Consider the following 15,000-nt stretch of genomic DNA (forward strand, 5'->3'; position numbering starts at 1 on the left):
ACGACGAGAGTTCTGAGCAGGAGAACCTCCTGGACGACCAGACCACGGCGTCCAACACGCTGAGCAGCTGCAGGAAGTTGACCTTCAGCCAGGACACGCTCGGCAGCGCCGACCTGCCCTTCGGCGACTACACCGACGCCGACTTCCTCGGCATCCCCGCCGACGACTGCGAGCGCTTCAGGGAGCTCCTGGAGCTCAAGTGTCAGATGAGGAGCGGCGGAGTGTCGGGTCCGTACGGCGCCGGGGCAGAAGGTCCGGACCAGGACGGCGTGGACAAGGAGCTGGAGCTGCTGAACGAGGAGCTGCGAACCATCGAGCTGGAGTGTCTGAACATCGTCCGCGCTCACAAGATGCAGCAGCTCCGGGATCAGTGCCGCGAGTCCTGGATGCTCCACAACAGCGGCTTCCGCAACTACAACACCAGCATCGACGCTCGGCGCCACGAGCTGTCGGACATCACGGAGATGCCGGAGAAATCTGACAAGGACAGCTCCAGCGCCTACAACACCGGCGAGAGCTGCCGCAGCACGCCGCTCACGCTGGAGCTCTCGCCGGACAACTCTTTACGTCGCGCCGCCGAGGAGCCGGTCGGAGTCAGAACCCTCAAACCTCTGCTCTCGCCCGTCCAGGAAGCCTCTAGTCCGAGCAGCAGCAGGTCCTCGTCCAAAGATGCAGAGCCTCTGGAAGGCAAGGAAAGGAAAGCGAGCGATCAAAGTCAATCCGGGAGGAGCTTCGCCCACCAACGCTCGCCCTACAAACACGCCCACATCCCGGCGCACGCCCAGCACTACCAGAGCTACATGCAGCTCATCCAGCAGAAGTCTGCGGTGGAGTACGCCCAGAGCCAGATGAGTCTGGTCAGCATGTGTCGAGACCCCGCGGGCCTCAACGACCTGGATGCCAAGACGGAGTGGAAGGTGAAGATCCGCAGCGACGGCTCGCGCTACATCACCAAGCGCCCGGTGCGAGACAAGCTGCTGCGAGAGCGAGCGCTGAGGATCCACGAGGAGCGCAGCGGCGCCACCACGGACGACGACGCCGCCAGCGAGCTGAAGATGGGCCGGTACTGGAGCAAAGAGGAGCGACGGCAACACGCCAGCCGGTCCAGGGAGCAGAAGCAGCGACGGGAGTTCATGAAGCAGAGCCGAGCCGAGGGTCTGAAGGAGCCGGCGGGGCCCGAGGACCGGAAGGAGCCCAACATCATCGAACTCAGCCACAAGAAGATGATGAAGAAGAGGAACAAGAAGATATTCGACAACTGGATGACCATCCAGGAACTGTTGACCCACGGAACCAAGTCTCCGGACGGCACGAGGGTCTACAACTCCCTGCTGTCGGTGACCACGGTCTAGTGCGACCGCTGTGTACATAAGACTTCACGACTCCCGCCTCGTGCATGTGGCGGCGTTTGTACATAAAAGAATGAACTCGGCTGGAGAAGAATCTCTGAGAAGGATTTTTGGGACGTTTTGCAAAGTAACATTTTCTACCTTCGTGTTTGCTCTTTGAGATCCTTGATAGTTGTAGACTTTAAACATGTTCACACTATGTATCGTTCTCACTATTTTAAAACGGCTTCTACGGAAACAATATAAAGTCATTTTCAAAAGGACTTTTTTGTAAATTTGACAAATACCTTTTTGTAACAAATTCACTTTTCGAACCAACTTCTCTCTTAACGGTGCTAAATTTCCAAAGTGACATCGGATCCTCACTGTGTGTCGAGATGTTTGTTTTGTTCACAGCGTAGACGAGAATAACATGGTAATGAATCCTTAACTAGCCACAATTTGATGTCTTGTAAAATGAGAGAAATAATAAATTATTGTTTTATATATGAGACATTTGATTCTGCCTCATACTTTCTTTTAACCTTTGGTTCATTATTAGGAAAATCATTTTTACTCACATCTGGAGTTTCTTCATAGAGACGTGGAAACAACTTAAATTGTTGCTCGAACAACAACCTCCGACCAAGAGCTGTTGAGAGGTTCACGAACATGATGTTTATTGAGAATTCAACGTCTGCTTCAATGATGAAAACTAACCAGTGATCTCCACAGTTGACACCAAGTAAGTTAGTAAAACACAGGAGCCTCAGAGAATCAAGGAAAAGGACGAAAAACAGTTTCTAGAGATGTTTCTTGAAGGAGTCAGTAGATCATCAAACACAGATGTTTCTTGAAGGAGTCAGTAGATCATCAAACACAGATGTTTCTTGAAGGAGTCAGTAGATCATCAAACACAGATGTTTCTTGAAGGAGTCAGTAGATCATCAAACACACATGTTTCTTGAAGGAGTCAGTAGATCATCAAACACAGATGTTTCATTGAAGGAGTCAGTAGATCATCAAACACAGATGTTTCTTGAAGGAGTCAGTAGATCATCAAACACACATGATTCTTAAAGGAGTCAGTAGATCATCAAACACAGATGTTTCTTGAAGGAGTCAGTAGATCATCAAACACAGATGTTTCTTGAAGGAGTCAGTAGATCATCAAACACAGATGTTTCTTGAAGGAGTCAGTAGATCATCAAACACACATGTTTCTTGAAGGAGTCAGTAGATCATCAAACACAGATGTTTCATTGAAGGAGTCAGTAGATCATCAAACACAGATGTTTCTTGAAGGAGTCAGTAGATCATCAAACACACATGTTTCTTGAAGGAGTCAGTAGATCATCAAACACAGATGTTTCTTGAAGGAGTCAGTAGATCATCAAACACACATGTTTCTTAAAGGAGTCAGTAGATCATCAAACATAGATGTTTCTTAAAGGAGTCAGTAGATCATCAAACACACATGTTTCTTGAAGGAGTCAGTAGATCATCAAACACACATGTTTCTTGAAGGAGTCAGTAGATCATCAAACACAGATGTTTCTTGAAGGAGTCAGTAGATCATCAAACACACATGTTTCTTGAAGGAGTCAGTAGATCATCAAACACACATGTTTCTTGAAGGAGTCAGTAGATCATCAAACACACATGTTTCTTGAAGGAGTCAGTAGATCATCAAACACACATGTTTCTTGAAGGAGTCAGTAGATCATCAAACACAGATGTTTCTTAAAGGAGTCAGTAGATCATCAAACACACATGTTTCTTGAAGGAGTCAGTAGATCATCAAACACACATGTTTCTTGAAGGAGTCAGTAGATCATCAAACACAGATGTTTCTTGAAGGAGTCAGTAGATCATCAAACACAGATGTTTCTTGAAGGAGTCAGTAGATCATCAAACACAGATGTTTCTTGAAGGAGTCAGTAGATCATCAAACACAGATGTTTCTTGAAGGAGTCAGTAGATCATCAAACACTGATGTTTCTTGAAGGAGTCAGTAGATCATCAAACACAGATGTTTCTTGAAGGAGTCAGTAGATCATCAAACACTGATGTTTCTTGAAGGAGTCAGTAGATCATCAAACACAGATGTTTCTTGAAGGAGTCAGTAGATCATCAAACACACATGTTTCTTGAAGGAGTCAGTAGATCATCAAACACAGAGATGGTTCCAAAGCTTAGGAGCATCAGTCTGGAAGGATTTCTCTCCTCTGGTCCTGAAGCTCAGGAACCATCAGTAGATTCTGATCCACAGACCTCAGAGCCCGAGCTGGGGTGTAAGTCTGGATCAGAGCATGAAGGTCTGACCATGAATTATTCTGAAAGTAAGAACCAGAATTTTAAAATGATCCTGAAAGAAACTAGTGAAGAGTTTGAAGGAGAAATGTGAGTTCTTCTACTAGAGCAGCTCAGAGTATGAACTGCAGGCGAAACACATCCTTCTTGTTTAGACACAAAATTAACTGTTACAATAGTCACAGCGACAAAGTGACAGTTAGTAGTAACCGGGTCCGTCTCATCAACCCCCCTCTCCCCCAAAGAACTCAACTAGATGAAAGATTCTGAGCTGCAGGTTTTTCACTGCCATGAGTTCATAAAGTTTAACTTCTCCACAATCTGTAATATCAGCTTCTACTGCTGAGATCATCGTCGGATCAACGACTCACTGACGTCTCCACTGAGGTCTTAGAAGTTCATGTTCGTCATTTTGTTGTTTCAGAATAAAGTCTTCATTTTTCATATTATAACTTGGTATTGTTGCGTAATCTTCAGCTCACAGGTCAAAGGTCATGGTCAAGGCTCGACATTTACAAACATTTCATGATCTTAGTCCAACCGAGGCACGAGTTGGTCACATGACGCTGAGATTATCATCAAAGTGTGAAAAGAAGATGTTGAGCAAACGCTGACGTAAATATGTCTCAGTGATGACGTCGTCTCTCAAGCGTTCATCACTGACTCGAGTTTCATTAACGATCAGCTGCTGTGAGAAGATCCTGATTGGCTCAGGTTTCCTCGAACAAAGTTCAATGAGCAGACATGTCGTCAGTCGACTCCTCTGAGAAAATACTTGATTTCTTCTTCGGTTCATTCATCTCTTGGTCCTCAATGTTCTTCAGAAACATACAAGGAAGTAGAAGTTATTTCTCCACAGACAGCAGTTTTAAAAGTGAAGATAAGAACATGTGGAGCATCAGGGTTTAAGGTCCTTGGAATAGATTCTTCTGCGTCTTTCACTTTCTAATCTCCAACATTTCTGTTCCATCTCCGGACTGAATAGAAAACGGCTCTGAATGCCAACGACACATAAACGTCTCCCGACAACGCTGACCCTTGCGTGGTCTTGTTAGCTTCAAAGATCCTTTGCTAGCGCGTTGTTTATGGTGGAGCCGTAACTCAAGCCTCTATTCTCGTGGTTCCCCGGGTCGTATCACGTGAACCTCCTCCTGGATTTATTGGCTGGCGGCTGATTTATCCTTCGACCACATTCCAAAATATTCCAAGACGAGGGAGGAGATAAAAAAAGGGGGAAGTCGTGATGTCGCGGCTCTTTTCCTCGCCAGGATTTATCTCCGCCGGGTTCGGAGCCTGTTTGTGCTTCTGATAACAAACATCATTGAGAGGTCGACAGATTTATCGCAGCAGGACGACGGCGTGGACGCGGAGAAGAATGACGACCGGCGAGCCATTGATGTGTCGTCAGAGTCAACCTGGTTCTTCAAAACAGTTTTCCTTCTGGTGTTTCTCACCACGAGAATGTTTGGGTTTTAAACCTGAATATAGACGTGAAGACGCTTCAGACGACTTCAGGTTCAAGTGAGAATCGAAGCTGAAGCATCACGAGCGATGATCGCATGTCTGTCACGAATCGATCGACGTGAAGGACCTGTGACCAGAAGATCTCAAACCTCACGTCCTCACAGCAGTGAGCGACGCTGCTACACAACAACGTTGTCCATCAATGACACACACATCAGAAACTTTCCACCACCGGAGATAACAACCTGGACGTGGTCGAACGATCAGGCTGATGAAGAATCATGAGTTGAGTCACGTGTCACATGACCAAGACCAGGGTTTTGTATCTTATGAGGTCCATGTTGGGGACAAACATCAGTGAAAATCTAACACTGACCTCGAGCGACTTCTCAACGGTCCACGAACAAGAATCGACATTTTATGTGTCTTAAGAAACTTCTGTGATTAGTCTGAGTGTCTGGATTAGTTCTGCAGGTTCTCAGCAGGCGTCTCTTCATCGAGTCACACTTTCTAAATCAGAGGATTACACTCTGACTTTGAGCCTCTGAAGGATCCACAGGAGTCGTTTAACATCTTAATGACATCACGGTCTCAGTGGAACCTCTTTCAAAGAGCGAACCTTCCCTGGAGTGAAGAGACCGGCTGGGGACGAGAAGAACGGAAAGATTCCTTAAGTCGTTCGAGTGAAGAACCAGAAGAACTTCACAGAGATGTAATCAAATCAATGGAAGGAACAGGTTCTGGTGTCGACCCGAGCGCTTTAACTCTTTAAAGACGTTTGATTTTCGCAGGAATTTCACTGAATCTTGTTTCTCTGCAACAAGAGGTTTTATGTTTGTCATTAGTTTGTGTTTCATTCATCGTCACTAGTTTTATTTGTGAGTAAACTTTGGAACAAACGTCTCGACGTGTCAAGAGTCACGACGTTACAGACAGTGATGCATCAACGTCTCCCGGGCTGGTACCGGTTCTGAGTCTGATGTGGATGATGTTGTTTGAGACATGAAGTGTGTGCTTCAGATTTATCACTTCAGAGAATTGATGTTTTCAAACATGATTCTGCTGCGTGTTCATGTCGCTCGTCTCGTCTCCTGAGAGGCCGATGATTTAACGCCGCCATTGTTGTCGTGGAGCGAGTGTTATCAGGTCACGTGACTCCTGACTCCCATCGGCCGCCACAATGTTCTCGCCGGACACATTTCAACTTTATGTTCCTGGCGCTGAAATCAAATCAATACAGTTTAAGTGTCGGCGTCGTAAAAGGAGGATGTTCTGTTCTGCTGATGGAGGCTTGACTCGGGATTAATGGCTGTTTGAGTCGAGAAGCTTCACGTCGTTGTTCGACTGAAGGATCGACATGAACTGATACTGTGAGTCCAAACCTTTAATGAAACGAGTGTTTGAATGAAATCTTCTTCTTCATTTTCTACAGAAAATACATCAAACATATTATCAAAATTGCACATAAATTAATATTATTTTCCATCAGTAGTTTTGATCTTGTCTTTCTTCATGATTTATTTAAAATACCTTCAATGAAGTACTTTTAACATCATCTTGTATTATTTTCTCCTTCAATAAACCGTGTTTGTTGTTTTGTGCTTTTGTTTGTTTTGTTGTGTCTCTGTGGACTCATTAATGAACCCTTGAGCAACACTTCTGCCGTCTCGTTCCAGTCCGTGGTGTCAGCCCGCTCCCTCTCCTGAACTGATTGTCGTCAATAAGTATTGATCAGCTATAGATGAATCATGTCTGAACATGTCATGTTGCAATAAATAGTCAGAGCAGCTGAACCAGCAACCTTGGGCCCATCAACCCCCCCCTCATCCACTAGATGTCGCTCTTTTTTTTCATCTCTGTGAGGTTTCTGTCGCTTGTCTTCTCAACACTGTGTAAAACAATGGTTTATTGAGACGTATTTCAATCTGTGAAACTGTCTTAGTGTTATTATGACGTTTCATTAAAGCTGCTCCTTGGCAGTGGTATGTACTTTCTTTGTGCTCGTTTCTTTGATGAAGCTTGTGCTGGAGAGGCCAGTAGGGGGCGCCCTCAGCTGGTTAAAGGAGACGTCAGAAGTTTCTATGACACACTTTCAGTCAGGAAACATGAGTGTGATGTCACTTCCTGTCCAGACCTGTAGAAGACCATGATCTTGAGCAGCTGGATCCACAAAGATGTGACTCTGGAACATCAAGTGATGCTTCCATGAAAGTTGATCTCATTTCTCATGGGTTTGTTCAACAAACGAAGGAGGATCTTAGATGGAGCTTCTTGACATTTGGATCCAGACTTCATCTGTGGAGAAGAAGACTCGTCACTTCCTCCTTCACCTTGAAGACGAGATGTTTGTGAGGAGATAAAAGTGAAGATCAAACCTGCTCTGAAGATCTGGAGCGTCTCAGTGGAGCTGAAGTCACAGAAGAAACTGAGTCAACGCTGGACACAAAAGAAGGTTCAGGACAGGAAACACGGTTGGAAGGCTTTGAGACTAAAGAGCGCCCTCTGATGGCGGGTAAATATATCGCAGGATCTCAAGACTTGTTTGCAAATATCAATGACTATGAATCAATAAATGTTTACAGATTGTTAAATTATTATTCATATTTTCTGTTGTGTATTTAGAAAACTCTTTCAGTGAATGTCTTCATAAGATTAACTCATAGTTTATCATTAATACATTATTAAAATGTACCTTTTCATCAATATTGTAAAACAGTTTGATTACTTTAAAATGATCTAAACGGCTATTTTGGTAATTCTGTTTTCAGAATGACCTGCTCGACGACACAACACAAGTAAACAAGTGAAGACACACCTTGAAAATGATGCTACGAGCTGAAGAAACATGTTTAAATGTCAGTGTGTTCAATTGTGTTGAAGAAATGTGTGTCTACTGAGCTTCAGTGTGTGATTCATTTAGAATTATTGTCATTTCTAAAGGATGAAGTTAAAAGTTTATACTCCTGACTTCTTCTAGGAACTCAAGTTTCCTCCCTTTAACCCACAAACCTAACATTTTATCATCATGTGACCATATGTGCTCTGTACACTTGCCCAGGTTGTTCCCTGCCTTCCACCCAGTCTAGCTGGGACAGGCTGTAGTTCTTGGAATGATGGAAAAGATATATTGTGTATTTTCAACAAATTAATCTAAATCATTACTGATTGCTGGAGGATTTAAAATGAGCTTCTGTTCAGAGATGATTGACATGAGCGCCATCTAGTGGTCTCTGAAAAGATGTTCACGTCCTCATAAAGCTTCAGCAGAAAACAAGTTAAAACTTCACAAGTGAAGTGATTTATGAATATACTAGAAATGTTCAAATGAAAAAGAACTTTCAGGTTTATTCTAATTGTGATTATTGATAATCTGTGTTGGATATTTTCTAATCTAAACAAGATGAAATGTTTTGCAAAAGTTTGGGTTTATTTTCTATATACATTATATTGTAGACATGGAATATTTATAGATTTTATTCAGGAAATATCTTTTCAATTTAATAAAGTCAAGTCATCATTTCATTTTCATTCACCCGTCGCACAAACAAACTGTAAAACTCAGAAATGTGCTAAAATCAAAATGTTCAAGATGAAGAGAAGCTAATAAACAAAGACCAGCACAGATAAAAATGTTAACATTTATTGCTGTTTCTGAATACCTCATCGAGAGCAAAAGCATCCAGAGTATACACGGAAATTATACAATTATATATGTTTTCACAAAGGCAGTGAACACTTACCGTATTACAATCTACAAAAATCTACTTTACAGAAATTTAAAATTCTAAATATCAAAAAGTACAGCTGCAGAAACGCGTGTGGAAGTGGCGACCCAGAAGATGGCAAAACAACGAGGTGACGTCACGACACAAAGAAAGCAGCTCTTCGTTGCCCAACGAAAACAACCGGTGAACTGAAATGATCATATAAATTATGGTCCTTTATCCCAGGAGGCCTGGACAAGGAGGCGTGTTCAGTGGGATTGGTAGTGTGTAGAGCAACAGAACAAGGATATGCAAAGAAAAGTCGTCCATCTGAGAAGAATGAGGAATTTTGGACGAAGCGTGTTAGTCTAGAGCCGGTCAGACGCCGGCTCTGGTCACCGCTTCACCGGTCAGGCAGTTTCAACAAGTGGCTGTTATGGCTCGAACCTGACAAGCGCAGTTCTGGGCTTAAAGGGTATAAAAACGTGTCCGGGTCTGGTACAAATACGTGAGTGGCTGAAGAAGGACCACCGCAGCCCTCCCTGGTAGAGAGGAAACAAAAAGGCCGCTGAAACAAAGATCTTTAGAGAGAAGAAAAATCAATAAAATATTCCAGTTAAAAAAAAAAAGAAATCAAATTTCATTGAAGTCCGCATCAATGCCAGCAGGGAGGAGCACCCGAAAGGGGGACGAGGTGTTCATCTTGTGTGTGAGGTTTCCTCGTTTCCCAGTGACCCTGGGATCAGAGCTGGTTCAGGGTCTCTCAGGGGGCTAGTCCTGCTCCATGGGCTCCTCAGTGGTCCCAGTGTTCGAGGCGGAACTTTCCTCTGCGTCCTCGGCGGGGGGTTCAGTCGTACTGCTGGAGGGGGCCGCGGCAGAATCTCCAGCCTCTGCACCCTCGTCCACGCTGGAGCTGCTACTGCTGACCGGGTCACTGCTGCTCTCCCTGCTGGGCTCAGGACTCTCCGCGACACTGGTCGGCTCCGTCTGGTCCATGTCACTGCCGTCCTCCCTCTCGGCCTGCTCGGAGTCCTGACCCGAGCTCACACACGGGTCAGGTGGAGTGCTGCTGCTCGGTTCTGAGAAGAAGGTTCAACACAATGATACAAAGGCCAAACCTAGAGTTCCAACAGTCGGGTAAGAAACTTCACAATCATAATGAGAATATAATATATACACACACACACACACACACACACACCATTACATAGTTGATCAATTTGAATTTTATCAAATGATTGTAATATGTGTATTTAAAATATACATTAATTCTACCTCTAAACCCACAGACTCCATGTTCAGATTAATAAATCACACCTTGAGTCTAAATCATCTTAATCTGTAAATTCCTGCCTGTTAACACAAGAGTTCGGCTCAGGACAAGACTCTCCACCTTCAACGGTGACATTTGTCAATACGACATGAGACGAACATGTATAATACAGTTAGATTCTGATGGTGTGCGTTTGCTCCGCCACAGGGTCCTAACATGACTTTGAGTCGCTGAACTGAAGCCTGATCAGATCGAAAACTCAACTTTGTCAATCGTTCTCACGCCTTCTGAAGGAACTTTGAACTGTGTCTATAAAAATCGAGTTCGGCTTTTTTCCTGGTCATTTGTCCCTGGGAAAGAGAAAAGAACAAACCTTGGTCTTCTGCTACAGTGACGCTGCTCGACGCTTCTTCATCTTTGCTACAACTGCTCTTCTCCTCCTCGTGGACCATGGCTTCTGCCTCCGCGTCTTTTGAGACGTCCGTGTCATGCGAAGAAGAGCTTTGAGCTTCTGCTTCCTGCTCCTCCTCGTCGTCGTCCTCCTCCTCATCGTCCTCCTCTTCTTCCTCTTCGTCATCGTCCTCCTCGCCGAATTTGAGTCTCTTTACTTCCTGCTGCTCAGCCTCCATGTCCTCCTCTGTGTCGGTGTGTTTGTTCTTCACGGAGCTCCCGAGGGATCCAGCAGACGCCGACAGCTCACTAACCGACGCAAAGACAGAAAAGTTAGAGATGAAATTGTGTCGCGTTTATGCTTCACTCTGAGAGAAGAAGCCGTCCAGAGGACAAACCTGGAGTCTTTATCAGCTTCTTGCTCCGTGTTGACGCCATCTTTGTCGTCTGTGCTGTCAGGAAGTCCGTTCGCCGAGAGAGAGTTGGCCAGAGACACCTTTGGTCGGTTCAGTGGTCGCGGAGTTCCTGGACCATTCACTTTTCTACAAGCAGTTCCGAGAGAAAAAGACGGAAGATGAAATATAAGCAGACAGAATACTGTGCACTATAGTAAACTGGTCATTTGTCCAGCGTGTCCCCTGCCTGTCGGCCCAAGTAACGAGGACGGGTCCCATCCCCCACTTTATTAAAAAGGGTAGAAAAAGAATGTATAACAACCTCTCTGTGAAAGCTGATGTATTCCCTGGAAGCATGACTCCATTCATTCGGTTCACTGCGCTGCATCCGTTCTTCCTAAATGCAAGACGAACATTGTTTAATATAAGGAAACACGTAAAGTTCTCAGTGTTTAAAGGTCTTACTCTGAAGTGGGATGCACACAGCTCACCACCATTACATTCTGAAATGTAAACAAAGACAGACATTAGAGAAAGAGTGATGTTGAAACAACAAATTAAATACCTTCTCTACTCCTCGAAGGAATTTGTCTGTTCCTGTGTAGTTCCTCTTTGGTTCTGTGAGCAACTCGCACAGACGCTGGATTGTAAAAGGAATTCTGAAAACAAAAGATTTTGCTGATGTTAAATAACAAACAGGTTAAATAATGAATATAAAGATTCTGTCATTAACCCAGTGAGCATTCCATTAAATATTGTTGTTTAGAAATATGTTTTGCTTAAAAAAACAAAGATGACAGCAAAACTTTTCAAATCAAAGTAATAAGTTTTGTGTTAACATAGGTTGAACTTTGATACCAATAAAATGACGTTAGTGCAGCAGGAAAAAAAACAAAAAACATTGTGTGCAACAGGAACTGAAAGATAGCGTTTAATATCTAAACTTTACTCACACTTTTACTTTGACAAAAAGTGCCTCACAGACATCAAGCGTGCGATTTTAGGACAGCAAACCATATTTACATCCGCAGTCTAGCAAAGTGACAACCCACCCATTATATCCATTAACGATCTTCAGGATTCTCTCCTTCATGTCTTCGAAGGGAACAGACTCCACGTTGGGATTAGCAGGTCCTCTCTGCTCAGGAGCCGAGGCTTTGAAGTCATCCATCACCTTCTCCAACTTGAACAAGAAGTAGGTCTTAAACTGAGACCACTGGACCCTGAAAGGAACAAAAGCTGGTCAAGAAGAGATCTTCGGTGGGTCCGACGCTCACGGTCTTACAGGGTCTCTCCAGTTTTGGCAATGTGGCACAGAAACTGCTCCAGCAGAGGACATGTTTCCTTCTTGCTCTTCTTGTCAAAATCTGCACATAAGACACTCAGTCATTAGATGGTTCACTTGAAACAATGCCACTTTCATTGGTGAGACAAATGCGCAATGCATGGATCTAAAACAAACGTGCACAGTTATTTAAAGCCGCCATGGAAGTCCAGACCGACAACAATTGGTTGAGCCTGTTTACATAACGTACAGTGTTAACGGCTGCTATCATGCTAACTCCAGCTATCACCGGCTTCTCTCACTTGAACCTCAACAACCAAGAAGTTCAACCACTGAGCAACAGTGGTGAACTAAAACTACACGGTCATCGCGTAGAATAAACACATCCTGGTGTTTAAATACTCTGAACAAGACAATAAATGCTCTTATTTCCGCGAGACGACTTGCTAGCCGAGGAGCTAGCCGCTCGATAGCAACATTAGCTCTGGAAACAGTTTTATTTTTAAAATAGCTACGAGGCGGAAGAAAAGAAACAACACGCAGTTGAACACATGATCGAGCGATATGTGAGTTCTTGACCTCTGAGTGCCTCTTGAAGCGAGTCGACTTCCATCATAAGCTCCGACACTTGCTGGATGTGAGGCAGACTGGCGGCTACTAGCTAGCTGCTGCGGCTAAGCTAAGAGGAGGAGCCGTTTTAATATGGCGCCGTGACGTCACTGGCCGCGACTCGACTCTGGCGGAGGAAGAAAGATTTAAACAAATAAAATAAAAGTTTTAACACAGAGATTAAATATTATGTAACCAAAGATACATGAAGGAAGGTTGGCGATAATATATTAACAATAATCTAATTTACACGTTGATCCACCTTTTATCAAATTTTCTTTTATAACTGACTTTATAAATAAACATAAGAAATATAAAGTATAAAGTATACCAGTTCATACATATGAAATATTATCGTTGCTAGTACAATTGTGTTTAATTGGTCATCAAAATCAAAGAGAAGCAACAGTACTACTCCTAATACAAATACTAATGATTTAAATATTTAATTAAATGTTTATCAAGTCTCCCAAAGGATGAACCCAATAATGACAATAAAATATCATTGACTCATCATAGTTATCTAATTGAAAAAAACATAACTAGAGATTAATAAACTATTAATTACATCTAATATTCATTAACTGTTATAGCTGAAGTATTAATAACTATGGAACTTGTTTTGTATAATAGTTTCAGTCAAATAATTATCAGCAGATTAATGGTCGTCTTAGATGTCATTTGAATACGAGAGAAAACAAATACATACAATAATGTTTGAAAAATAAACATTTCTTCTCGGTGAGTTCTATAGTTTTGACCTGATAATGAAAGAGGTTCATACGTGACTCGGGTCGTCAAGCGTGATCATCATTTGTTTCCATGAAATGTAGCAAATCTGGTGACGACGACGTTACAAAGTAGAGACTGTGAAGCTGATTCTTTATTGATCCTACACTTTGTAAAGTTTGACAACAATAAAATAATGTCTTATCATTTTTTATTTTCAAAGTAATTAGGTTATTATTTGTGTATAAAAGATGCTATGTTACTATAAACGACTTCTCTTTGCTCTCCTTCACAACATTGATTCAAACACAACTTACATGAATCTTCTTTTTTTAATGTAATATTTGCTGAACTCAGGCCTCGTCACACAGTCAACATTGCATTGATTTATTTAGAAACAAATGAAACACTTTCTCAGTTTCAAAATGACTTTAAAAAAACACTTCCTCGTCCGACACACACACACACAAACGACACACACACACAGACACACAAACATTCACATCATTCCAGGAGCGACTTATGGCAAAAACACTCAACTTCAGCACTTTTGGTATCAAATGACGTAGAGTGATCAAGAGTTAAGTTGATTTTCAAAGTGCATCTCAGTATTTTACCAGGTTATTAAAATAAACCTCTTTTCCTTCAACTCTTAAGTGGTCTGTGCTCCACCAAACATGCTCTTCACTCAGATGTTCGTCTTTGAAGACTTCAATCTTCCGAGGTCTAGAGATGACAACGTGGAGTGCAGATACCGTGAAGGTTGAAGAATCGATATCCGACTGCAGCTCGATGTTCACGTGTCAAACACAAGTCAGACCTGGATAAGACTGTAGTTCACAGCATCACTGACCAGCACTGTATGCTTCTCTGAACATCATCATCATCATCATCATCATCGTCACAAAGTCAATTCCAGTCTTTGAAGCAAACACGTCACATGTCAGCCAGGAAGAGAAACACAGTATGACGGTCGTCGTCGGATCAAACCGTCCAGTAGATCACGTCTCACGTATAAAATGTATAAAAGGATCGGACTCTCGATAGAGTTCATGTCGACGAGAACTCGACTCTCTTGAGACGAAGAAATAAAAGTGAGGCTTCATTTGATCCCAGACTCTTCTTCAGTTCTGCAGCCGAGCGTGACGAACAACCCTCTCCTCGTAAGCGTTCCTCATGGTCTTCTCGATCTGCTTGAGGAACACCTGAGGGATGCGACCACACAGGGTGTTAACAGTGTCCAGGAACTTGGTCTGGATCGGGTAAAAGAGCGACTGGAACATGTTGTCCTCAAAAGGAAACTGCAAAGAAGAACAAAAAGAAATCACCACTTGGAGCACAAATCTGTTTTCAGTTGGTTTTTAAATACTATTTTTATCATCTCCTCGTTCATGTTGACAGATTCCCTCGGAGGCAGCAGAGTCGTGTGTTCGTCACAAATGACCCGCTCGGTCTCTAAAGAGGCTTATCTGAGCAGAGACGCTTCTACTGAAAACTAAAGTGACCCAGA

General features: G+C 43.2%; 3 protein-coding genes across 5 annotated transcripts in view; 1 reads left to right on the plus strand and 2 right to left on the minus strand.

The window, feature by feature from the left end:
- Positions 1 to 1,840, plus strand: part of pdzrn3b (PDZ domain containing RING finger 3b) — a 101,293-nt gene extending 99,453 nt beyond the window's left edge. For all 3 annotated transcript variants that reach the window (XM_087801563.1, XM_087801562.1, XM_087801564.1), the window contains one exon: positions 1 to 1,840. This exon is cut by the window's left edge. In XM_087801563.1, the coding sequence (XP_087657689.1) occupies positions 1 to 1,352 (1,352 nt within the window). In that variant the 3' untranslated portion in view covers positions 1,353 to 1,840.
- Positions 1,841 to 8,729: 6,889 nt separating this feature from the next.
- Positions 8,730 to 12,825, minus strand: ppp4r2b (protein phosphatase 4, regulatory subunit 2b). The gene is made up of 9 exons (XM_087801322.1): positions 12,732 to 12,825; positions 12,153 to 12,234; positions 11,920 to 12,090; positions 11,433 to 11,526; positions 11,333 to 11,370; positions 11,190 to 11,264; positions 10,871 to 11,014; positions 10,456 to 10,781; positions 8,730 to 9,888 (listed from the first exon to the last, which is right to left on the minus strand). The coding sequence occupies exons 1-9, from the start codon at positions 12,766 to 12,768 to the stop codon at positions 9,581 to 9,583; spliced, it is 1,275 nt and encodes a 424-aa protein (XP_087657448.1). The 5' UTR covers positions 12,769 to 12,825; the 3' UTR covers positions 8,730 to 9,580.
- Positions 12,826 to 13,861: 1,036 nt separating this feature from the next.
- The window catches only part of gxylt2 (glucoside xylosyltransferase 2), a 19,145-nt gene continuing 18,006 nt past the window's right edge, over positions 13,862 to 15,000 (minus strand). The window contains exon 7 of the mRNA XM_087801575.1: positions 13,862 to 14,791. Coding sequence (XP_087657701.1) covers positions 14,615 to 14,791 — 177 coding nt within the window. The 3' untranslated portion in view covers positions 13,862 to 14,614. The remainder of the gene's footprint in view (positions 14,792 to 15,000) is intronic.

This window comes from Callionymus lyra, chromosome 10 (genome assembly GCF_982586985.1).
Source record: "Callionymus lyra chromosome 10, fCalLyr1.hap1.1, whole genome shotgun sequence".
NCBI lineage: Eukaryota > Metazoa > Chordata > Actinopteri > Syngnathiformes > Callionymidae > Callionymus > Callionymus lyra.